The following is a 27,101-nucleotide window of genomic DNA, read 5'->3' on the forward strand; positions in this document are numbered from 1 at the left end:
GGTCTTCATTATCTATTTTTTATTAAATTATTTGCCTCCTGACTCCTTCCTCTTCCAATAGGGATCACTGACCCATCTATTAAACAAATTCTCTGTAAGGCTACAATTTTATTGTTATTGCTACTTTTTATTAGTCATCATTCTATTCATACCCTCTCCTATTCATATTCCAGTCTCTTATTAAAATCAGTGCAAGGTTGCTAAGGTAATTTGGACCCTATCAACCAGATTGCTGAACCTGCAAACTGGAGAGCTGCTGAATAAAAAAACTAAACAACAAACAATAAATAATTAAAGATGAAAACCAGTAGCATATTGTTTCAGAATATCACTCGCAACATCATACTAAAAGTTAATTTAAAGGTAAACAACGCCTTTAAAGGAATTGTTCAGTGTAAAAATAAAAACAGTTTAAAGCGATAGGCTTTGCAAAAAAAAAAAAAAATGTTTTTAATATAGTTAGTCAAAGATGTAACCTATAAAGGCTAGAGTGAACAGCTGTCTAACATAATATTTAGAACACAACTTCCTGCTTTGCAGTTCTCTTATTGGTTACCATTTCAGTAACCAATCAGTGACTAGAGGGAGGTGGCATACGGGTCATAACCACTTACTTTTAGGGGCTATTCAAAGGTCGAATTCTAGAGCTATGTGAATGAACTCACTCAAATGGTTTCTAATGTTTGAATGTGAAAACTCAAATCAGTGAATTCGGGGTTAAAAACCTGAACACTCCAATCGATCGAGTTTTAGACAGAAAAAAGCAAAACCCAATGAAAAAAACTAGAACATCATGAAGGCTATTAACATCTTCAAATGGTACAAGGGGTCTCTGTCATTGACTTCTACATGACCTTGACAGGTTTTAGATGGTGTCTTTTTGAATTCAAGTTATTTCCAGGGTTGGGGTATAATAAATCTAGAAAAATTCTAGTTTAAAAAAAAACAAAACATTTATATACCCTCACATTTTTAATCGAAAAAAAACAACAACTCTACCTTTAATCTAATATAGGATCAAGATCAAAAGCAAAATAACTGAACAGTTATGTCCCATGTGACCCCGTCAATTCGCTGACCAACAGAGAGATGTAACGCACTTTAGTCTTTATAGATTACATTTTTGACTAACCACATTAGAGATTTAGAGAGCAAAAAAAAAAAAAAAATACTTTAAGTGGCAGATTTATTAACATTCTAGTTTTGCCACTATTCATCAGAGGGGGGAGGGTCAAAATTACATATTTTTTTTTATAACGGACTTATTGAAATGCATTTTTTAAAAAGTTACAAAGAAGAATAAAACTCTGTACAATTAAAATCAATCTCTTTCTTTAAAAGATCTGACACAGCATATTTGGACAAAGTCATGCACTGAAGGAAGTGGTCACGACATTAAATTCGACGGTCACACAACTGGGCTGAAAAAGAAAGGCAACTGCCAAAGCTCCAGAGAAGAGGTGCAGTCTGCAAAGGTCAGTGAAATGTTTCTCTAGTTATGTATTAAGGTTACGTATATAAAATTCGTTATGACTGCTAATGACACACAGTGAAATGTTCCCTTAAACTGTTAGCCTTAGATGAGAATTATAACTTATCAGACATCAATGAGACATTTAAAAAAGTGAAAAGGAGTTTGAATAGATTGACGTATGTTGCAATAAATGCAATGAAACCACACAGACACAAAACTTTATGGTACTTTTCAGTCTGCAGAACATAATCCCACAACTTCTTTTAACATCATACCTAAATTTCTATCTATATGAAAGAGGACCTTTGCTCTAAAATGGTCTATTTTGCATAAACAGGTAGAAAGAAATATACTTCTAAGCGTCTTACAAATATGATATGATTGAAAATGCAAAGTTATTTGTAATTGCTTCTGAAAGCAGTATCAGACTGGTTATACTCTCTGCATTTGTGGTTCAGAATTCTGACATTGTAGCAGGAGAGCTGACTTTAGGTATATTGGTCAAGAGTCAAAACGGAGAACGGAGAACAGAGAACAGAAAGGGATAACAATATACTGCTCTAAACTGCATTTACGTTTACAATAACTTTAAATCCACAAACATTTGAATTAATAAACAAGTATGGGATCTGTTATCCAGAAACAAGTCATCCAGAGAGCTATGAATTCCAGAAAGGCTGTCTCAGACTACAATTTATCCAAATAATCCACATTTTTAAAAATGATTTCCTTTTTCTCTGTAATAATAAAACAGTATCTTGTACTTGATCCCAATTAAGATATAATTAATCCTTATTGGATGCAAAACAAGCCTATAGGGTTTATTTAATGTTTCTAGTAGACATGAGGTATGAAGATCCAAATTATGGAAAGATTCCTTATCCAGAAAACCCTTAGGTCCCCAGCAGTCTAGATAAAAGGTCCCATAACTGTATATGTAAGTTGCTTAGAAATACATTTTCTTTGCTTACATTTTTAAAGGAAGTAAAATGCTACATTTTCTCCGACAGTTTGCTACAGTGAAGGGTATGTTACAAAATATGGAAGCAGCTTTGACTTATCACTTAGTGAAGTTAGAGAATGAGGAAAAACAAATCTGCTTGATGGGGAAGTAAGTCACAAGATTATTGTGGTGCTCCATGTATTATCAAAGACAATCATGGAGTAGGAAGAAAATTACCACAAACTTGGAAAACCTCATCCAAGGTTTAATTGATTGTATGGGTTAATCTGGCCATTTAGATTTGCATCTAAATTAGCCAGAGGTCTTTTAGATGTCCACATATGTGGCCCTTAACTTTTATCATTTCGTATTGAGTGTTTTACCTCCTCAAGTTTTTTTAAAGCGATAAAAAAAAAGACATACTGGATATATGCAATGCTAATCCTTCAGCGGGATATTTCTCTGGTCCATCGATCAACATATCAGTCCTTTCATGTATAAATACATACTGCACTATATCACCAGTGCCACACACATACAGTGGCAAACTGAACAAGCAGAAGGTGTTATAAGCCATAAATCCTCAAGCAAATGCTTTCAGATCTTGAATCCCCATATGTAATATAATGTCCTTTGTTCTCGTAGTTGCAGTAACTGTAACAGCTGACATCATATTGGTTGCATCTAAACAGGGGACCAGCAAATGCTAACTGGGAATATTTAGTGACTTATTACATAAACACATAAATATGAGTATGTGCCTTAACGTGCTGTTTTACAGCAAGCTAGATGAAGCAATTCAGCAAGGATTATCTCAAATAACAGTACTTCAGCATCAAAAAGCATGAAGAAGTTTTTGGAAAGATCTCTAAGGCCATAGCATCACATTTAAATAAAGGTATGTACATATACTTTATATATCGGCATACAATTTTTTTGTAAAGCCTCAAGCACCAGGAAATGAAGGCACACCACACATTTATACCAACTCACGATAATACAACATACAAACTTCTTGCAGCAACAAATTGTTTTTTACAGAAACAATGTATTGTTATCATAGACCACACACCTGAAGCCATGAAACTACACTCTCATACAGTACACTGTCTCTCAACTCGCTATACTGCGACAAATGATCACATAATGAACAGAAATGATCTAGGAGACAGTCAAGGGAAAAAGCCATACAGGCAAAAGTTTGTCCATGCTTATTTAGCAATTATTAGCAACTAATAAATACAGTATTTGCTGCAAACCAACAAATGCCATCTGCTGATTGTTTGCTATGCAGCTTTAAAATAGTTGTAAACTAACTCAAAATAGTAGTCAACTCACTGAAAACCATTATGGCAAATAAACAGGTCATTAAAACAAAGTAAAAACTATAAACAGTTAAAAAAAATCATTGTAATAGTAATATCATTAATACTTTATTAGGACAAAGAAAAGCAGAACTACAAATGATGCCAATACCCTTAAAGGAGAAGGAAAGTAGTTTACCATTTGGGGGTGCCAAATGTTTAGCACCCCAAGTGAATGTATTTACTTACCTGAAACCCAGGCCTGGGGTTATTCCAGTGAGCACCACGTAAAGCTCATCTTCCGGCTTCTTCTTTCTTTAAATTTCCCGAAGCAGACGCATGCGCAGTAGAATGAAAAAGCCAACTTTTTAATTAAAGTATGGCTTTTAACTCTAATGCACATGCGCAGCTGCGAAAAGAAGAAGCCGAAAGAGACGCATTTCGTGGTGCTCACTGGAATAACCCCAGGCCTTGTTTTCGGGTAAATAAATACATTCACTTGGGGTGCCTAACATTTGGCACCCACAAGTGGTAAACTACTTTCCTTCTCCTATAAGCACAACTCAAGCAATTATTCTGTACAGTACTATATAGTGGCCTTGGTCTGGTGGGGAAACTAATTTTGGCAACATCCAGTCTGGCTCTGGCTACAGAAAAAAAGGTTACCTAAACTGGGGGGGGCGGGGGTCACTGTGCAAATCTATAATCATAGCAGCAAGTGTAGCAGCATCCATGTGAATAATAAATGTGTGTATATGAAGTACACAGTCTCTCAACCCACTATACTGTGACAAATGATCACATAATGAACAGAAATGATCTAGGAGTCAAGGGAAACAGCCATACAGGCAAAAGATTGTCCATGCTTATTTACCAATTATTAGCAACTAATAAGACACAGTATTTGCTGCAAACCAACAAATGCCACCTGCTGATTGCTTTCTGCACTAAATAGTTGTAAACTACCTCAAAATAGTAGCCAACTTACTAAAAACCATTATGGCAAATAAACAAGTCATTAAAATAAAGTAAAAACTATAAGCAGTTTAAAAAATTCATTGAAACGGTAACATCGTAAGTTAGGTTGAAAAAAGACGCACGTTCATCAAGTTCAACCTCTGAACTCTATTTTAACCTGCTTAACTGCTAGTTGAGCCAGAGGAAGGAAAAAAAAACCCATCTGAAGCCTCTCCAATTTGCCTCAGAGGGGGAAAAAAATCCTTCCTGACTGCAAAATGCCAATCGGACTAGTCCCTGGATCAACTTGTACTATGAGCTATCTTCCATTAACCTGCATTCCCTCGCTTGCTAAAAAGCCATCCAACCTCTTCTTAAAGCTATCTAATGTATCAGCCTGTACAACTGATTCAGGGAGAGAATTTCTATACAATAATTCCAATAAATACATTTCAGTAAGCATGTTCAATACTTATTCTCTGTGTCATTCCACTTAATTACACAACTTAATCTATTGAATTATTTGTTTTGTTTTCTTTTTATGTGTGTATTATTTGGGTTGTTAAAGACATCTGGTGTAAATGTGTTCAATACTTATTTTCCTGTGTTTCCCACATAGAAAGGTGCACCTCACCTACTTTCCATCAGCACTTGCCTGCCTTTGAAGAGACAAGGGACACTAGTTGTTTAGCTTCCAGTAGTTTAGCAAAGACTGGTATCAAAGTGGTGATAAATTGATCATGAATTCATAGACAAGAGTGTTCAAAGGGCTTCTGCAAGGCACAGGCACCAAACTTGGCACAATTAAATACAGGGGTTAACCCTGTTCAACATTCAACCATGTGCTGGAGTTCTTTTGGTTTTTGTGTATGGTGGAGGTGCTGTCCCACTTAAAGGGGTGGGCCACCTTTAGATTAACTATTAGTATGTTATAATGGCCAATACTAAGCAACTTTTCAGTTGGACTTCATTATTTATGTTTTACGTTTATTTACTTGTCTTTTGACTCGTTCCAGCTTTCAATCGGGGTTCACTTGACTGCTAAAACTGGAGAGCTGCTGAATAAAATTATAAAAAAACATCTAAGAATGATGTATCAAGTGATATTCTGGGACTATTTACTATTGGTTTTCAATCCTTTATTATTTGTGGTTTTTGAGTTATCTAGCTTTTTATTCAGTAGCTTTCCAGCAATGTGGTTGCTAAAGTACAAATTACCATAACAATTATGCATTGATTTGAATAAGAGACAAATATAAGTAAGAGAAGGCCTGAACAGAAAGATGAGTAATAAAATGTAGCAATAACAATACATTTTTTTAGATGGGGTCAGTGACCCCCTTTTTAAGCTGGAAAAAGTCAGAAAAAAAGGAAAATTAAACTATAAAAAAAAGAAAAAGTTAAGAATTGAAAGTTGCTTAGAATTAGCCATTCTATAACATTCTAAAAGTGAACCACGCCTTTAAGTTCTGCAAGACACATTCTGCATTGTAAAATGGGATAAGGAATAACCTTTTCAGAATATTGCCTTAAGATTAAAAAAAGATTAAAATTCTGTTGCATTAACATTAATATGTCAGATAGTTGTGGCTAAATGTGGTAAAAATGGAAATATATATATATATATATATATAGTAACACTGTTAATGTTACTTTGTTACCATTGCAGGTTAAACAAGAAATGGATACTACTATAGCTCCTAACAACTGGTTGACACAGACAAGCCCTCCAATTAATAATTTCTCTATATTTACCAAATACCTTGGTTTAGAGGTCACCAACAATTCAGAATGCAAAGTGGACGAACAATCTCTTGGGACTGCATTAGCGGTTTTGTACAGCATTATTTTTGTTATTGGTCTGCTGGGTAATATCTTGGCTATATATGTTTTTCTGTGCATTCACAGCAAGAGAAATTCAGTGCAAGTGTACCTTCTGAACACAGCCATTGCAGATCTTCTACTGATTATATGTCTTCCTTTTCGGATAATGTACCATCTTTCTCATGACTGGAAATTGGGCATAGTTTTCTGCAAAATTGTAGGCAACCTCTTTTACATGAATATGTACATAAGTATTGTCCTTCTGGGCCTGATAAGTTTGGATCGTTATTTCAAAGTCAAAAAGTCTCAACGCCGTAACACAGTATCAGACAGGAAATGCAGCATTCAGACTTGCTGTGTGTTGTGGATAGCAGCAGTTGTGTCAGTCCTGTTTCTTATAGTGACGCAATCAAGCAAAAAGCAATCAAATTCCAATATGTGCTTTCAGTACTCGGATAGAAAAGATGAAGTTTGGCAAGCAGTATTTAACTACATTCTTGTGCTAGTGTTTTGGATTGTATTTCTCTCACTAATACTCTCCTACGTGAAAATTGCAAAGAACCTTTTTAGGATTTCCAGGGAAAGAGCGCACCTGCCGAATGCTGGAAGGTACAGCTGCACGGCACAGAAATCATTTTTTGTGCTGTTCATCTTCACGCTCTGTTTTGTGCCTTATCACACTTTCAGGATTGCATACATTACGTCTCAGCTTCAAAAGCTTTCCTGTTATTGGATTGACATTATTCACAAAACCAATGAGATCATGTTGGTTTTCTCCGCTCTGAATAGCTGCCTGGACCCAGTCATGTACTTTCTTTTATCGAGTAGCATCCGGAAAACAGTCTTTCAGCTACTTTGTAGGATCAGCCGAGACACAGGTCGGAGTGAGAGTAATACTTCAGAACTTCATCAAGTCCATAATTTACATGAAAGTGTCTGTGGGCCCAGTCACAACAATTATTCTCAGAGCACCACATTTTTCTCACGGCAACTAAGGACGACTGTACGTAATATCCGATAATATACAGACCATACAAGCAAGCCATAAGCATATCATTACTGGCCGACAGAAACTACTCAAACCATGGATGGCTGGAATCAATAATGATATGTGGCATTTCTGGTTACAACACAACAATGTAAGCAAAGACATTACTCTTGATTGAGAGTCTGACTGATTCAATACGATTATTTGTGTTCTCTATACCTTAACACATAAAGGGCAAAAAAAAAAAAATAGAAATAGAAAAATATAAACAAATGTCGTTGTGTGAACTGTTCTTATTTGTCCTTACACATTGTGACTTTTATCATCTTTAATGCATTTACTTTTATCTGGGTTATCATAGCCTACATATTCAGAAATTGTTTCAAACTATTTCTACAGGAAATAATTTCAAGGAGACTAAAGCCTCAATGAGATTATGGCAAGAAATGCTACCTTTTATATATGTGAATCAGCAGAGAGAAAAAAATTCAGTGGGAGGGGGGTTTGATTGGGGTCAGAGATATTAATTGCTAAAGGGGCTACAGTGACATACAGTGGTACAATAGCCTAAAATATAAGGTAGCAGTTGTAATCTATTGCTTTGTTGAGTGTTAGTTCTTCTTTTACCTGCCTTTATATACTATAAATATGAATAGAGTTGTTTATTTTGCTTAGTGGCACGAATGTTTATAACACGAGAAGATATGCAATTATTTTGCACATTCTATTAATTCGCCCAGCCTGGTAAACTAGGGTTGGGATATCAAAGCCAGTTTGTGTAATTAATGTCCTCAAATAGATTTTCTATTGAAGGTATACCTGCTTTATACCATGTGGTCAAATTTAAAGTAGGAGGTAATGGACAAAACCCCTCTCAAACATGTTAAATCAGTAAATGGGTGGCATTTTGTTTCAAAATAGCGCAGTTGGTCTTTTTTTTGAAGAGGCTAAGTTCCAAAAAACATTTATTATTCTTCATCCATGTTAAAGGAAGATGATTGCCTACCCAGACAGCATGCATGACAAGAAGTCAGGGGCAGACTCAGTAGTGTCTGTTTAGGGTATACCTCTTAATGTTCCATGTCCTCCATCAGTTCTCATTTTTTGATTCACATTGAAAATTTTTCATAATATATTAATCAAACTGATAAATTGTAGAGTAGTGCTAGTAAAAAAATTAAAGACAATATTTTGTGCTTGCATGAAGAGTCAATTTCCTGCCTTTGGTGCAGCTTAGTTTACTTTTTGTTTACTTTGTGTCAACAGAAAGCAGCACTTTGATTCTTTTAAAATATGATTCTTTAAAGCTGCATTAGTTCTCAGAAGTCGCATATACTCTGATTTAAATACTCAGGGATTGTATTGTCTATAAGACCATAACATGTAGGTGTTAAAAGGATACTCACTCCCCAAGTGGGATCAAATTCTCAAAGAATAAAAAAAAAACCTCTTGCTGTGTTAATTTTAGCAAACATTTCAACAACTCTCCAATCCAGAAAAGGCAACTTTGCACAGCACAAAGTTCTGACAAACACATTACTGCAAGCCTTTCAAACCAAAATAACTTTCACCTGGCAATGTACATTGGAAAAAGCACCAGTCCTTTCCTATATGTGAAACTTCTTAATGCTCTACACAAAGAATATGAAAATTCAATTACAAAACATGTAGGAGAGTTTAAATCCCTAAGAGGTGCCAAAAGTTAGGCACCCAATAGTGATTGTATTCACTCATCTGATGTTTTCTGCAAACAGAAATAACAAGCACCACAGAGGAATCCTCTTCTTCCGCAAGGTCAATGCATGCGCAGTAAAAAGAAAAGGCCGGCCTTTTTTTCTCTTTTTTTTAAAAAAAGTTCGGCTTTTCACTCTACCAAGCATGTTTACCTGTGCGAAAAAAAGAAGCAGGAAGAGGATCTCCTTTAAGATGGAGATTGGGATGGATGAAAAAAAAAAAAAATAAAGAAATGGGGGGGGGAACGAATTCACACTACTAAAAATCTTAGTAGCAGAAACCTACACAACAATTTCAACATGTAGAAATAGATTTTAATGTGAAACTGATAGATTATCTTATCCATTAATTATATATATATGCTTATATGGTAAAATAATAATTTACAAATTGAATAACTGAAGTCCAATAACACATACATAGGTTAACTGGCCCTTGATTAAAGATTGCTATTACTATTGTGTGTGTGTTAGGGACCTTAGACTATAAGCTCTGTTGGGGCAGGGACCAATGTAAATGATGAACTCTGTACCAGAGTGCCATGTAACATATTTACACTTAAAAGATAATCATAAAAAATCCTATTTGTATATTTACAAGTTTAGTATTTTCTTCTTTAATTTTTCTTTTCAATGAATATTATGAAACCAAACATGCCACTAATAAAACATAACACAGTGGTCTTTTATTTCTAATTCATATAGGAAATATTGTAAATAAAAAAGTATAACTGATAAAAACTGTATGGCACTTTTTTAAAAAAAAATAAAATAAAGTGTTTATAATTTCCAAGAAGTTCTTCAGTCGAAGGTTTGATTTATGGGGCAAGCTTTCTCACCAGCTCACATAGCTGGAAATTCTACAAGCGGCAAACTGCTCAAAATTGCTGTCCTGCTGCCAAGTGAGCAGAATGGCACATTTTAGCAATTCACTGCCCACCAAGATGAAAGTCATGAAGAAAGCAAATGAGCCCGCCTTTTCAAAAATTATAGTGATAGGGCAAGCTACAGAAAATGGCTTACCAATTAGGACAGTAGCAAACTGCAACTTAAATTATTCTAATGATATCAAGCATTTACCCATTTACAAATTAAGCTCTTCATGGTAAGGTTCTATTACTTTCCTGGGTCTGTGCCCTTTAAAGGACTAGTAACGCTAAAAAATTTGAATGTTTTATAGTAATTAAAATATAATGTACCCTTTCCCTGCACTGATGTTATTGTTTCAGAAACACATACAATGTAAATAAACAAGCTGCTTAGGTGGGGGCAGCTGAAACAGGGCAAAATGGCACAGGTTATATAGTGGATAAGCTCTGTAGAACACCATAGTATAGATTGTATCTGCTATGTAACCTGAATGATTGCCCCTATGTTTACACTGCAGCTAGTTATATATATATATATATATATATATATATATATATATATATATATATATATATATATATATATATATATATAGCTAGTTATATATATATATATATATATATATATACACACACTATAGTAGTGTTCTGCAGCAAACACAACTTTTACAAGTGCAGCACAACACTAGATTATATTTTTATTACTTTAACACATGTTCTTTCATTGGTGTTACTGATCATTTAACATTTCTCATTCAGCCAGGACAACATTTTCTCTTAACAAGTTCGTAATAAAACATTTATAGTGACATCCTGTTATAAAGCAGCAATGTTTTTGGATGACTGCATGATTACTGGTAGCAGATAGATACAGTAGAGGAGAGCTGTTAGAAGAGCAGCATGATCAAAAGTATTAACAGAAATAAAGCCAGGGGAGCATGCATTGGCAACTAGCATCTATCATTTTTCATAAGGTTGTCTTAGTAGAGGATGCAGATCAGAGTGTTCAAAAGTTTACAGTGTCACAAATCTAACAGTCACAAGTGAGGAAGGTTGTGGGAATTTTCTTTAGAAAAGACTTAACACATGTATTTAATACAGAGATTAAGGATGCTGCAGCAAGATAAATGTATAGGTAGTGTTATATTTGAAGAAATATAGAAGCACAATACAAAGTAAAAAAAAAAAGAACAAAAAACTAGACATAGCAATGGAGAATAATGTGAGTAGAGACTACTATAGATTGCTTTCCATAGTGATTCATGGCATTCTGATTACAACTAGTAAGGGGGAAAATATACAAATATAACACAAGCTCATTCAGCTGGGCTTTTGTAATAAAGTCCATAAACAACTTATTGAAACCTGTTGAACATGGAATGTATCTATTTTTACACAGATTCCACAGTTTGAAAGGAAACTAATGACTTGCAGTAACCAGATGGGTAAAACAATAAAGCGTTATATTTGTTAGGTGTTTATGCACTTTTTTTTAGATTTTCCCAACTCAATTTGCACTTATCAAAAAAGGGGTATATTCTCCCTTTAAGAGCCACCCAATTTTTCTTTCTGGAGGGATGGGAGTCTGTGGACAGAATATACTATGTAAAAGACATTTTAGAGGAGTGCTAAGAGATTTTTCTGTTTAGTAAAGCAATCAGGTGTCTTGTTTTGTTATTACAGTATGCAAAAACAAAACAAAAAAAAAAAGTGGGTTGAGTAGTACAATTCTGGACTAGGATATTCTTTTTTTTCTCCTCAGGTGAACCTGAAGAGAAATCCAGAAGAGGCCCTGGTAAACCAATACCCAACATCAGTAGATATACAAGGGCCTTCATAACAGATATATCGACAGCGGATAAATTGCCAGATATTAGCTGTCCCCTCTACAACCCATGAAACACTTGAAAAATAAACTCAACTGGATAATGATAAACTAAAAAGGAACAAGTCCAGTATTTAACAAAAAAGTATATCTTCCAAAATATATTGGAGCCATGATTACCATACATTGCCCCAACAGGCATGACCGTCTCTCAAGTTGATTTACGAATATTAGATCAATACATGAACAGTGTTCTTAATGTTGGCTGGATGCCTGTGCCAGAGGCCATTGTTCTTAGTTCAGTAGCCCAGAAAGGGCATGAGGCTGTCACAATGGCACCTATAATTAAATAATATAATTAAAACAGCCTATTTCTGGTCTTTTATATTTACGAGTCAATTCAAAACCCTGTCTGTCTCCTGCAATGACTTAAGTGTCTGTGTGATATTCAACTTATTTGTGCAACCTCTAACGTAATTGTTAATTGCAAATACTCCAATGAAATCTGGGACATTTTGACCAGATTGTAACATGTCATGCATACAATTTAAGGTGGCCATAGATACACCGATCCTATAGTACAAATCGAGGATTTGTACGATTTTCGGATCGTGTGTGGCGTGTGCCGACATCTTTCGTCCGGCGGAGATCGGTCGATCGGTCAGGTTTGATTTTGACCCGACCGATCCCGCCGGAGCCCACAGCACATCGTAATCGGATCATTCGGCCAGACGGCCGAACAATCAGATTACACCCGATATAGCCATGTTTGTTAATGGCATATCGGGGAAAGATCCGCTCGTTTGGCGATGTTGCCAAACGAGTGGATCTTTGCATCTATGGCCATCTTTAGTTAGAAACCCTGCCCTTTACTGTGAGCTTCTATTTATGAAACTACTGATAATATAGGCCAGTAGGTATGGGATCCCTTATCTGGAAATCCATTATCCAGAAAGCTCTGAATAACAAACAATTTTTACAAATGATTTCCTAAAAAAACAGTACATTGTACTTGATCCAAACGAAGATATAATTAATCCTTATTGGAACAAAAAACAGCCTATTTAGTTTATTTACTGTTTACAAGATTACATTATTATCTAGTAGTATGACGATCCAAATTACAGAAAGATCTGTTATTCAGAAAACCCCAGGTCCGAAGCATTCTAGATAACAGGTCCTATACCTGCACAATGTTGTTGGGCTTAACTGTTATTTCTTCAGATGCATCATTGATTAAGGAATCTTCAGGAACAGATGGGAAGTAGATATCAGGGCAATGGTTCCCACACTGTGGGACTGCCCCGGGGGGGGTTTAATGGTCAAACTGGGTAAAACTTTAAGGGTCTGCGCTTACATATTGTTACAATCATTCAATGAATTAAAGGAAAGGGACTGTTAATCTTGCTATGAGCTTACTTGGGCTCAAACTAAAATGTTGGCCCATAAAAGCAAGCCTGAACCCAAAAGTAACCTCTGTTTTAGGGACAACAAATGGTGGGTAGAAAATTATCTCAAAGTCTGAATCTTGTGCCAGCTGGTGTCAAATTCTTTTGACACTGAGGAAACCAGTTCTCAATAGTCTATTAATTTTTATCATCATTATACTAAAATGATATGCGATTTTTAGCAGGCACATGAGGATCTCAACATGTCTAAGACACCAAAGTTAGAAAATAAGGTTTTAAAGGTAAGGACTCATTTTAGTTTAAATAAATCTGTGTAAAATTATGCTCTAACAGATTAAGGAGCTGTTAGCTATTTGCAGGTCTCATAGTCTATCATTAAAGGGATACTGCCATGGCAATTTTTTTTTCTTTTTTTCAAAATGTATCGGTTAATATTGCTGCTCCTGCAGAATTCTGCACTGAAATCCATTTCTCAGAAGAGAAAACAGATTTTTTTTTATATTTAATTTTGAAATCTGACATGGGGATAGACATATTGTCCGTTTCCCAGCTGCCCCCAGTCATGTGACGTGTGCACTGATAAACCTCAGTCACTCTTTACTGCCGTACTGCAAGTTGGAGTGATCACCCCCTCCCTCCACACCCAGCTGCCTAACAGAACAATGGGAAAGTAATCAGATAGCAGTTCTCTAACACAAGATAACAGTTGCCTGGTAGATCAGCACTCAATAGTAAACTCAAGAGTAAAATCCAGGTCCCACTGTGACACATTCAGTTACATTGAGTAGGAGAAACAACAGCTTGCCAGAAAGCAGTTCCATCCTTAAAGGAGAAGGAAACCCTTTTGCAAAAAACCTGTACCCCCCACCCCATGTTGACCCCCCTCCCTCCTCCACCCAGGCTAACTACACCCCCTGGGGAAATGCCCCATACTACATACTTACCCCTCAGCGCAGATTCTTCCAGGGGAGTTCCACGCATCCATCTTCTGCTCCCTCGGTAAAATGACTGGGAGATTAGCAATCTCTGTGTAATTCTGTGCATGCGCAGTTGTCGCAAACCGGCAAACTGCACATGCGCAGAAATACCGATCTCCCAGTCATCTTACAGAGGACATGGAAGATGGATGCGTGGAACTCACCTGGAAGAATCTGCGCTGAGGGGTAAGTATGTAGTATGGGGCATTTCCCCCGGGGGGGTAGTTAGCCTGGGGGGGAGGAGGGTCTACGTGCGGTGGGGGGTTTTTTTTTGCAAAAGGGTTTCCTTCTCCTTTAAGTGCTGGCTCTTTCTGAAAGCACATTACCAGGCAAAATGACCTGAGATGGCTGCCTACCAATATTACAAATAAAAAAAATGTATATACACTTATTCAGGAATGAAATGTTATATTGTAGAGTGAATTATATGCAATATAAACAGTGTTATTTAGAAATGAAAAACTATCATAAAAATCATGACAGAATCCCTTTAATCTTTCCCTCTTTGCTGTAACTTGGTTATTACCGGTCATTCAAAAAATTTGAAATGTTACCTTTCATATGGTTCCTCTGTTTTGTGACTCTTTGTGACAGTTATGGGAAGGTTTTAATTTTCTATTGAAATGTAATGATTCAGTTTTCTATGTTACCATGTTGCATGTTACCTACACAAAAATCTACCTTTGCAATGTATACTGTAATTATTAATAATGGTAAGAAGTAGTCCTCAAACACAGACCTTATTTTATTTTTTGTCTTACCGCTCCTCAAATAAACTGACCGCAACTTTTCATAATTATCTATTATGGTAACATTTTGAAAGAATTGTTCTGATAAAGATTCTGGACACATAATCCCAGCCATAAAAAAGGACAGTAACTAGAGAGCCAGAAAAAGATTATCTTATGTATGAACAAAAAGTGACTCTTTAGTCATGACCCTATATAGTTATGTAAATATGTAGATGATTTAAAATTGACAAGAAACGTCTGCTCTTTCACACCTCGAGCACTCCTAGTTCCTTAATTGTAACCATTAGCTCTACAAACATACATCATTTATTGTAAGGTTTTTCCAGTTGGGGTAAGGGTTCTCAAACTGTAATCGGAGAGCTTATTTTTGTCAATTACTGTTTTTGTAATTATGTTATTATATTTAACCTAGCAATGTATCTTTTTTACAAATCATTTTACACATTTTGTTGTGATGCATTCACAGTAAACAAGCCTTATGGGGTGCTTGGAACACTGACAGTCAGCCAGAGTAACTTTTAAGTACCCACTTGATTGAGGTAAGCAATTTTACCATTATATGTTTTACAATGATAATATAACATGTTTATATGGTACACTAATGTATAAAAACAAATGGCTTTCATATAAATGGTCATAAGGGCATTTACTAAAACGGCAATAGTTTCAAAGTGTTAGAGAAAAGAGAGAGTCTGGCATTTCAGTGGTGCATTTTAATACTTTGTGAGGAAAACACATTTGGTATATGAATTGCCAGTTTCAAAATGTTTATTTAAGATCAAAAAGTTAAAAAATAATGTGACATTTCTATCTAAAGCAACAAATTCTGTTGTTCTTTTATATATATTTCCTGACAATTCTATAGGGCATGTAAGGTACATAAACATATTTCAAGTTCTCTCGTCCTTTAGAAACTTTATATACAGTAAGAAAAACTAATCAAAATTTTAAGGTTTACTATTCCTTTAAGCATAGAAAATAGACTACTATTTTAATAGCAAAAGTGGTTAGGGCAGCAACCAAAATTTAAAGTGGCTCCCAACAGCCTTGGCAACTAGCAACAGTTCACACAGGCAGTCTATTAAATGGTTCATCCACTATGAACAAAAAAATAGAAAATTTTTACAATTTTTTAAGAAAGCCTTTATTTAAGAATGTATAACTCTAAAACACGTATTGTCAATACTGCCAGTCACAGTGAAACAACAGCTCAAATGAGGGTTCCTTGTGTCTTAATGAGGCATGGAATGCTTTTGTCTCAAGAAAAAGTGTTTTTTTGTACAAAGTAAAAGAATTGAGGGGAAAAAAAAACACTAAAATCTGCTCTGCAATGAAAGGGAGACAATACAGCTGTAGAGTTGGGGGAAGGGGTACCATATTGCCATTTAATAGAATAGATAAAATAACCAGGCTCGTGGACAAGATTTTCTAATATGACCCAAGAGACAGAGAACAGGGGCACACCAACTTGGAAGCACCTTTATTCAAATAAGGTGCAATGCAGGCAGACCTGAACACCCAAGACTGATAATTAGCATAAAGTAAATTTTATTAAGAAAATGCACTCATGTAACTGATCTTGCTTCCAAGACGCACTGTCTATTCCATGTAAACGTTTGCACCGAGTCAACAAACTGGGAGGGTCACTAAACATATGCAGTTTTAACAATTTGTGCTGTAATTAGTGGTTCACACTGTACAATCCCAACTTCTTTTGTTTGTGTGTTAAAAAAACTGTACCAATTCAAAACATTAGAATTTTAAATATAGCATATATAATTTTTTTTTTAAGGGAACATCTGGAGGCGAAAAAAACATGTGGAACAACTCAACGTGCCTCTATCCAAGAAATTTTTCTGCAATTGGCCTGCCTATAATTTACTCTATAATGTTTCTGGAAATCTGGTTTGTCTCTGGATATTTACCAAATTTATGAGTAGAAAAACATCAACACATATCTATTTAATCAATCTTGCCATTTCAAATATCCTGGTGTCTGCTGGAATGCCCTTTCAAGCCGCTTATTATCTAAAAGTCCAATATATGCCTTACAGTTCTATGGAATGTCGCTTTTTAACCCAAGCTGGAAACCTTTTAACTCACAGCAGTATGTGTGTGAGTATTATCCTTTTGTGTTGGATTGCCATCAGTAGGTATGCCACTTTAGTAAAACACGATGAAATGATGCATAGCCTAACGCAAACGTCTTACGAGAAAATTCTGTTTGGAAAGTTCCTCAAGTCCTTTCGTAATCCTAAATTTGCCCACTATCTTTGCATTGGTGTATGGATAGCAATTGCATGTCCAAATGTTTATTTTGCAACAGTTAACACTGATAATGCTTCAGATAAACTTTGCTTCAACGAAGACGTTGAGATCGGAAAATCACACGTGGTCATCTCTTCAAGAATAGAACTAGCTTTTTTTTTCCTCTTTGCCCTGACAGTAATTCTGTTTTACTGCTTATTCGTTCACTATATAAAGACACTGCAAGCAAACAGCTGCATTGATGAAAAATTTTTGATTTACAGAAAAGTAAAGAAAAACATTGTAGCGATAATGGCATTACTACTCATCTGCTTTGCACCATATCATATTTCCAAGCTTTTCATTTATGGACTTGTATCTTTTAAAGATTGTCAACTACTGAATATTTCTGTGGAGATGAAAAATATTTGCCGAATTTAGAAGTTGTTGTGATCCTATTATGTATTTGTGTCTAGATGATACTTTCAAGATAAATTTCCAAACTCTTTTTAAAAAGAAGCCAGATGGAAGTTCAGCTCAACTACAGGCAACACATATAACACCACTCTGAAAAATATTAAACATTAAGAGTAGCTGGCTATTAGTAATGGTATCCATTAACCTCCAATAGGCATTCCCTTTTTCACCATGTAAAAATAATGATTCAATTTTTTCAGACACCAAGAACAGAATTCATTTCTTGTTGTTGGATAGAAAAGGATAATAAAAATCTCTGAATTTTCTCAGCAGTAAATGATGAGTTCATAAGACAGTGTAAGGAAAATTTGTCTAGGTGAAGTTGGAACACACAACTGAAAGATTCATTTAGGTATACAACGACGTATATTATCTAACTGAAGGCACAGTGGCATGGTTGTTTTGGAACAAACTACTGAAAAGGGAACAAAATACAAGAATATGTTAGGAATATCTGTAGATTTTAACAATCCATACAGGCTTGTTTTTATATGCAAATTCAATTCTGCAAATACTTTGCTTTGCAATATTATGAATTAGCACAAAGAACCCGCTAAAATGCTCAACTAGCGACCATGACTGCTATTGCATGACATATTAAATGAGATAATTCAAATCAAATCGAAGTACAGGAACATTTAAAAAAAGAAAAAAAAAAGGGAAATGGCCCTAGTAATTTAGAGCTTTCATGTTAAAGGGATACTGTCATGGGAAAAAAATTTTTTTTCAAAATGAATCAGTTAATAGTGCTGCTCCAGCAGAATTCTGCATTGAAATCCATTTCTCAAAAGAGCAAACAGATTTTTTTTATATTACATTTTGAAATCTGACATGGGGCTAGACATATTGTCAATTTCCCAGCTGCCCCAAGTCATGTGACTTGTGCTCTGATAAACAGCACTCAATAGTAAAAACCCATGTCCCACTGAGACACATTCAGTTACATTGAGAAGGAAAAACAGTAGCCTGCCAGAAAGTATTTCTCTCCTAAAGTGCAGGCACAAGTCACATGAACAGGGGCAGTTGGGAAATTGACAAAATGTCTAGCCCCATGTCAGATTTCAAAATTGAATATAAAAAAAATCTGTTTGCTATTTTGAGAAATGGATTTCAGTGCACAATTCTGCTGGAGTAGCACTATTAACTGATGCATTTTGAAAAAAACATGTTTTCCCATGACAGGATCCCTTTAAAAATGTGTGTTTAAGAAACATTACTATAGCCAGAGAGGCAGCAAATCAAGTTGAAATAGGGCTACAAGACAGCAGTTAAATAACAGATAAGCTATGTAAAAAACCATGGGTTTAAATTTCAGTGCAAGAACTAAACCCATTGCTTCTTCAAAAGTGTATCTGCTATGTAACCTGTGAGAGAGACACCCCCCCCTCAACCAGTTACACAAGCAGCTTATTTATAGACATCATAGTAGTGTTTCTTAAGAATATACACTGGTTTTAACAGTGCAAGGCAATAAGCCACAATGTAAGTCTATGAGGAAATTCAGACTTGAATTGAGAGACAAGTTTTCTCATCAAATTGAATCTGGCCCTTAGTATCTTATATGTATTATAAAACAGTTGATACACGGGGAGCTGACTTGCCTGGGATTGCTATCATTAAGAGTACATCCTTTTTTAATTCTTGAAAAAAAAAATGGTTTGCAAGAACTCCAAATGCATCATAGAAGAACAGTAACATGAAGCTCCAGTAACATGCACAACAATTTGCAAGAAAATAGGAACAGAAAAAGGAAACTATATGGGGGGGGGGTAGTTGTGAGTTGTAACAGCTCCAAGCTTGCCAACTAGAAGTAAAGGGACAAAAACACATGTATGCACCAAGTTGGTAATATGCTCCTACAGTATCAAGGTTACACATTTAAGCTAGTAGGATGTATTAAAAACTGGTACTCTTATTGCAGATTTCGACACATAACTAAAACTTCTCCAAAATAAGCTGAGTGCCTGTTTTTTTTGTGGGTTTTTTGAGGATGGTGCTCACCAAACAAACGGATCTCTGCTTGTATGGCCACCTTTATTTATCCTGCTAATACACAAGCACAGGGTGTAATCAGTGTTTTCTTTACCAATGCAGAAAATGTATTATTAGATACCCTAGCAACCATGTATTCATTTGAATAAGAGACCGATATATGAATAGGAGACAGCATGAATAAAAAGAAGAATAATAAAAAGTAGGAGTAACAATACATTTGTAGCCGTACAGAGCATTTGATATTTAGATGGGGTCAGTGTCCCCATTTTAAGATGGAAAGAGTCGGCAGAAGAAGGCATATAATTCAAAAACTATAAAAAAAAATTACAGGCCAGTTGAAAAGTTGCTTACAATTAGAAATTCTATAACATACTACAAGTTAATTTGAAGGTGAACCACTCATTTTTAAAAGTACTGTAGTTGCACTGGCCTGGTACTAAAGGTCAAAGCATATCTGGACCAATTGTTTTTTGAGCTTTTAATTTTTAAGGAGACAGAAAGCAATGTTTATAGTATGTTTACATGACAGATTGGAACCTTGACCTGTTTTCCCATTTTTTTTTCATTCAGATTAAGAAGCAAATTTTGGTGTAAATAACAACTGTTATTTCCTCTAGTGTGGCATGAAACGTAGCTTTTCACAAAATAAAACCACAGTAAGGTATTTCCTGCTGTGTGACATATTTGTGTAAGGAAATGAATACCTTATTTTAGTTATGGTTTATTTTCTATATATTTTGACTAACAGACATATACTCTTACAGTGCACACCTACACTGCTTTATTATCTTCCACCATGAAGACATCCCTTACAGAGTAGAAAATGAAAGTCTACTGAGAATCAGTAGAATCTGAAAAGCTCAGACTCCCAAAGAACACCTAGATGGTGGTGTCAGGTGCTGTACTGGAGGGCCCATGTCTGCCACAGGGCCAAAAGTATATATCAAAAAGAATTACAAGCAGCACATGATTCAAGTTGCAATCATGCCGAAATTGATTTATTTAGCCCAAAAACATACAAAAGGGGCAATGTTTAGGGCCCTCAAGACCCTTTATCATGCCAGGCTTGAGGCTCGATGAAGGGTCTTGAGGGTCAGAAACATTGCCCCTTTTGTATGTTTTTGGGCTAAATAAATCAATTTCTGCATCATTGTAACTTGATTCATGGACCCTTGCTTATTTCTATTATAAGCCTATAAATAAATAAAATAACATTTGGCACTGTGACAATCTAACTGTTGTGTTAATCTAAGCGTTGAACCAGTCCAAAACTGCATGTAACGAAAAGACAATTTTGAACTTTGAGAAAACTATCCTTTAGGGTTGTCAATATAATTTTTCCTGTACAAAATGCAAGCAAATATATCCATTGCAGGAATTTTCTGTTCATTTTGGATGTTTGAACATATAACCTATTTACATCGTGGCTGCCTATAGTGGACTCTTTAATCCAGCACTTATGATTAAAGAAGAACAAATATGCATTTAAATAAAATGGATTTACCCCTCCAATGGTAAGAATTATACATTTGGCTCAGAACTAAACTAATATATATATGTTTGCTACTTTATGTTTTACTGGTCCTTTAATCTCATTATTTTGTACTAGTTATGTGTAAAGGCTAGATAGCAACTACAGCCAGAAAAGATAACTAGGCAACTGATCCCTTGAAAATTTCAGTAAAGCTATTGTAGATGCTTGGCACAGGAACTTGACCAAAATTGTGTGTGGTAAGAAACATTCTAAATATAAATCAGTTAAAAACTGCGTACGGAATTCTGTTTTCATAATACCTCCCTTTGAAATCCATTATAATGACAGGGGACCCTTACAAACACAGGCTGATCTCTGTAGGTATTTGACCAATCATCATGCCAAATCGATTGATACTGTACTGGGGGGGGGCTTTATAGTATGGCCATCTTTCGATTAGTCTTTTAAAACTGTAAAATATAGTGAATAAAGTACCCCCTCTTGGAAAATAAAAGGATATTATAAGTTACCGAGGAGTTTCATGACCATATAAAAACACGAGGCCGAAGGCCGAGTGTTTTTATACAGGTCATGGAACTCCGAGGTAACTTCTAATATCCTCATATTTTACAACTGGGGGTACTTTATTTATTATAATACACAAGTTTCAGCGAGTCATGTGACAGAAATGACATCAGAACTCACCGTTTATAACTGATGACATCAGAACTCACCGTTTATATGGATATAATTTACAAGATATTCATGGCTTTTGTGTATTATATGCATATAAATGCACATAGCTGTGTTAGGCTTTCTGTAGGTAAAGGAGGCATTTTATATAACATTCATATTCAGATATATTATTTATCCTTCCTCAAACCATGTATTAATGCAGAAAAATAAAATACTTTGAAAACATTTTATATTCTAAAACTGTCAGAGCTGCAGAGAGATCCTTTCTGCTCAGAGTCTAGGCAGAAATGAAGAGTGGGCATGTCTGTTCATACGCTCACAGGAAGTGGTCACAGTACTGACTGAAAGGCTAAACGCTGCTGTAGCAGCAAACCCCTCCCCTCCAGTCCTACCCTCCTGTATCCTGTGTGTCCCAGTCTGCATGTCTTTTTCTGCTGCCTGATCATTAAAGTATAACAATTTTTTTTAAATGCTCAGCACAAAACAACAGATGTTAATTTAATATGATCTGTAAAAAGTTCAATAGTAATATTTTATTTTATCTAAAGTGCAGTGGTATGATCCTATGTTCCACAGCAAACATGCTACAATCGCAAATGTACATGTCCAAATAGACAATCTGTAGTCCATAATACATGGTTATACACTATGCAACTCGCTGCATCTATTATTAATTAATAAAGTTATATAAAAAGAGTACATTAGTATGTGCTGTTATTAGTGATGGACGATTCTGTGCCAGAATTGACAGTGAAATTCGTAAAATGGCGAAAAATTTGAGCAAAGCATTGAAGTCAACGGGTGTAAAAATTATTTTGACGCAAGCGACAATTTTTGTATGCACGTGACTATTTGGTCCAAATGCATTACAGTCAAGGCGTCTGAATAATTTTGACACGTGCCAATTATTTTTGAGACGTCACATTTGTCTGGCAGCAAATTGTCGCCAAAGTTTCGCAAGTTAATTCGCTTGCGGCAAATTTGTGTCTGAACAATTTATTCGCCCATCACTAGCAGTTATCCAATTGCAGACCAGCCGCTGTAGGTTTGTTTTCTCTGCAACTCCCTGCATTGGATCATATAAGGGTTCTGCATATTGATATATGATCAAGTACAGGGAGTTGCAGAGAAAAACTTTTCTGGAAGTAGGGGAAGCAAGCAGCAAGGGTGATGGGATGCCTGTAGTCTGTAGAAATTCTCGACCTGCCCCCTCCCAATCTGCACCTGGGCGCGGCCTGCCGTTTCCCCTCTATTTATAGACCCGTGCCCACCCCACAGTGACGTCATGAAAGAGGCGGGGCAGGGGCAGGTCTATAAATTTAGGGCCGGAAGCTAGCAGTGCTAGGCCGTGACCCGAAAATTTTGTGCAGGAGCCAACTCAAAGGTTTTATGCAGAAGCACATCACTAGCCTGCAGTGACTTCTAAAACAGCACAGCCTACCTCTGCACTCCCAGTCCTCCCTCAGTGGATTCAGCTCTGTAGAGTTAATTAGTAATTAGCCCAATAATATACATTGCTGTAAAACTTAAAGGAACAGTAATATCAAAAAATAAAAAAGTGTTATATTTGTAACTATAGTACTGTTTCTAAAGCAAACAGATCAGTTTTACCTGTGCAGGGCAACCGTACATGATATTTTCATTACTTTATAACACTAATTTTTTTGGTGTTACTTTAAGGTGCAGTTATATGCATGTTAAGCTGTATAAGTGAGAATTAAGACTTTTTTTAAAGAACTGAAGCATAACATTATAATAAGTGGCATCCTGATACTAATGAAAACTGACATCACTATCCACCAATAGCTGTACACTAAGTTTATTTTTATGTAATTTATTTTTAAAGAATAAAAAACAACTGCGGATTAAGTAAAATTACCTTTGGGACATTTTCTCTTTTTCACAGTATTTCTGGTTTCATCTCCTGCTCTAGCAATAGCATTGCACAGTAAGTATATCCCTAACATTGCATCAAACTTACCTTTACATCTCTGTGAATGATGTTGTTGTCGTGACAGTACCTTAATGCTTCCAAAATTTGCCTCATGTAATGGCTGGAGGGGAAAAAAAAAAAAAAGATACTGCTATGAATACTAAATACTAAATTATTTTCTGCATGATTTCTACAAACATATACAGTCATATGAAAAAGTTTGGGAACCCCTCTCAGCCTGCATAATAATTTACTCCACTTTCAACAAAAAAGATAACTGTGGTATGTCTATTTTTCCCAGGAACATCTGAGTACTAGGGTGTTTTCTGAACAAAGAAGCAGTACTCCGTTGTATGAAATTAAATTCAGTATCATGGTTTAGGGGAAGGCTACAAAAAGCTATCTCAGGTTTAAACTGTCAGTTTCAACAGTAAAAAATGTAATCAGGAAATGGAAGGCCACAGGCACAGTTGCTGTAAAAGCCAGGTCTTTTCTTGGCAGGCTAAGAAGAACTACAGGAGCGGCATATGCGGAGGATTGTGAGAATGGTTACAGACAATCCAAAGATCACCTCCAAAGACCTGCAAGAACATCTTGCTGCCGATGGTGTATCTGTACATACATAATTCTACAATTCAGCACAATTTGCACAAAGAACATCTGTATAGCAGGGTGATGGGAAAGAAGCCCTTTCTGCACTTAAGCCACAAACAGAGTCGCTTGTTATATGCAAAAGCTCATTTAGACAAGCCACAGTCATTTTGGAACAAAGTGCTTTCGACTGACGAGACAAAAATTTAATTATTTGGTCATAACACAAAGCACTTTGCATGGTGGAAGAAAAACACTTTCCAAGAAAAACTGTCAATTTTGGTGGAGGTTAAATCATGCTGTGGGGCTGCGTGGCTAGTTCAGGGACTGGGGCCCTTGTTAAAGTCGAGGGTCGGATTAATTCAACCCAATATCAACAAATCCTTCAGGATAATGTTCAAGCATCAGTCACAAAGTTGAAGTTATGCAGGGGTTGGATATTCCAACAAGACAAAGACCCTAAACACACTTCGAAATCTACAAAGGCATTTATGCAGAGGGAGAAGTACAATATTCTGGAATGGCCGTCACAGTACGGCGACTTGAATATCGTTGAAAATCTATGGGATGATTTGAAGCAGGCTCTTCATGCTCGGCAGCCATGAAATTTAACTGAACTAGAGAGATTTTGTATGGACGAATGGTCAAAAATACCCCCATCCAGACACTCATCAAAGGCTATAGGAGGAATCTAGAGGCTGTTACATTTGCAAAAGGAGGCTCAACTAAGTATTGATGTAATATCTCTGTTGATGTGCCCAAATTTATGCATCTGCCAAATTGTGTTATGATGCATATTGCATATTTTCTGTTCATCCAATAAACTTTATGTCACGACTAAAATACTACGGTTTCCATAAGGCATGTTATATATTAAAAGGAAGTTGCTACTATGAAAGCTCAGCCCATGATAAACAAAACTCCAAAGAATTAAAAGGGGTCCCAAACTTTTTCATAAGACTGTATAATGATGGGGTAAGTGGTAGTGAGATAAAATCAGAGCTAAGCTAAAAAAAATCTAATAAAAGGAAGAAATCAAAATATAGGTTAATTTTAAAATAACAGTAAGAAATGTTACCAATAGACAGTTTCCTGCAAGTTATAAAATTATTGCAATGGTCTGATTGCTATTGATAACTAGACTGGTACAACATTACCTACATTAATACATTTCCCCATTCATTTTTTAAAAAACAAAACAAAAAAGGACATTTTAAAGCCTAAAAATGAATATGACCATAATGTCATATTTTATATACTGCATTTATTGCACCAGGCTAAAGTTTCAGCTTCTCAATAGCAGCAATGATCCAGGACTTCAAACTTGTCACAGGTGGTCACCATCTTGGAAAGTGTCTGCGACACACATGCTCAGTGGGCTCTGAGCAGCTGCTGAGAAGCTAAGCTTAGGGGTTGTCTCAAATCATCAAGCAGAAAATGAGTTTGGCCTGTAATATAAGCTGATGCTACAGGGCTTTTCTGTGCTAACATGTAGTAATTATTTGTCTTAATTACTAATCAGCTCTATATTGTGACATTTATATTCTATGTGTGCTGTATTTTGTGAGTGGGTCCCTAAGCTCGGTAAGTGACAGCAGCACAGAGCATGTGCAGTGAATCAGCAGAAAAGAAGATGGGGCGCTACAGGGGCATCTTTGGAGACACAGGTCTTCCCTGCTAAAGAGCTGTGGTTTCCTTGGGCTGGTACAGAAGCCCAAAACATAATGTACAATATTTCTAGCCTACTTCTTTAATTAAGCTTTATTTCTCTTTTAAGGATATTCAGTGGTTTCCTATTTGGTGTGTGTGTGTGTGTGTGGGGGGGGTGCAGTTATGCAAGTCAAACAAAAAACCTCAGTGGTAATATGACATGTAGCCATTACGATTCAGTTTTGCCCATGTATTAAAGCATTTTGGGTACAAATGGTCTTCTATGGAATGGAATAATGTCTTACTTTTAGCCCCCTGACCACAAAATGGGCATTATTGAAAATTCTTCAGTTGCAGGGAGCAAAACAAAGAACCCATGGGAAGAAATATCTAGGACATAAAGCATTTCTTTTGAAGAGTAGAAGATATGTACTAATTCATTAGATTGGGAGAAACATGTAAAACAAATATTCAATATATATCACAAGAAACAAAATCCTACTTAAAGGGGATGTTCACCTTTCAACACTATTTTTATTTTAGCTGAATTCACCAGAAATAAATTACTTTCTATTTTCCATGTGTGACCATTCTTCTAATATTGAAGTGTAAATCAAATTCTCACTTTATAAAGCAGCTCTGGGAGGGGACTTGCCTACCCTGTAAACTGTTCTACATTGATACATTTAGTTGATACATTTCTTATCTTTGTCCCTGTTGAACAGACTCTCTGGGTTTCATTACAGGCAGCTGTTAGAATTGATACAATAGTTGCGAATACTCCAGAGATGCTTCTGAGAAATGTATCAACTAAATGTGGCAAAACTGTAACAGTTTAGAGTCCACATCTGAATTACTGAGCTGCCAGACTGAAACACATTCAATTTTAAACTTAGATTGTGATAAAACTGTAAAAAAAAAATAAAAAATGGAAAGCAATAGAAAAAGTTTTTATTTCCGGAGAACAATCTGAAAACAACAAC

The 27,101-nt window shown here is 35.8% G+C and overlaps 2 protein-coding genes and 1 pseudogene across 6 annotated transcripts in view; 2 read left to right on the top strand and 1 right to left on the bottom strand.

Moving 5' to 3' along the window:
• Nucleotides 1-27,101, bottom strand: part of cask.L (calcium/calmodulin-dependent serine protein kinase (MAGUK family) L homeolog) — a 192,956-nt gene that overhangs the window by 87,216 nt on the left and 78,639 nt on the right. For all 3 annotated transcript variants that reach the window (XM_018246646.2, XM_041582101.1, XM_018246645.2), the window contains exon 5: nt 23,926-23,998. In XM_018246646.2, the coding sequence (XP_018102135.1) occupies nt 23,926-23,998 (73 nt within the window). The remainder of the gene's footprint in view (nt 1-23,925; nt 23,999-27,101) is intronic.
• On the top strand, nt 1,278-12,448 carry gpr34.L (G protein-coupled receptor 34 L homeolog). 3 transcript variants are annotated; one of them, XR_005965406.1, is made up of 4 exons: nt 1,283-1,475; nt 3,199-3,315; nt 6,348-7,641; nt 11,855-12,448. XR_005965406.1 is itself a non-coding variant. In XM_041582102.1 (3 exons), the coding sequence occupies exon 3, from the start codon at nt 6,360-6,362 to the stop codon at nt 7,521-7,523; it is 1,164 nt and encodes a 387-aa protein (XP_041438036.1). In that variant the 5' UTR covers nt 1,283-1,475; nt 3,199-3,315; nt 6,348-6,359; the 3' UTR covers nt 7,524-9,904. The 3 variants fall into 3 exon arrangements, 2 of the variants coding, with proteins under 2 accessions (XP_018102137.1, XP_041438036.1); XM_041582102.1 differs by lacking the exon at nt 11,855-12,448 and having other exon boundaries at nt 6,348-9,904; XM_018246648.2 differs by lacking the exons at nt 3,199-3,315; nt 11,855-12,448 and having other exon boundaries at nt 1,278-1,475; nt 6,348-9,904.
• Nucleotides 15,402-18,481, top strand: LOC108708195 (annotated as a pseudogene).

Source organism: Xenopus laevis, chromosome 2L, assembly GCF_017654675.1.
Source record: "Xenopus laevis strain J_2021 chromosome 2L, Xenopus_laevis_v10.1, whole genome shotgun sequence".
Classification (NCBI taxonomy): domain Eukaryota; kingdom Metazoa; phylum Chordata; class Amphibia; order Anura; family Pipidae; genus Xenopus; species Xenopus laevis.

What these genes read in the sequence shown, in the direction of transcription:
- gpr34.L (XM_018246648.2), top strand. Translation starts at nt 6,360, where the DNA reads ATGGATACTACTATAGCTCCTAACAACTGGTTGACACAGACAAGCCCT.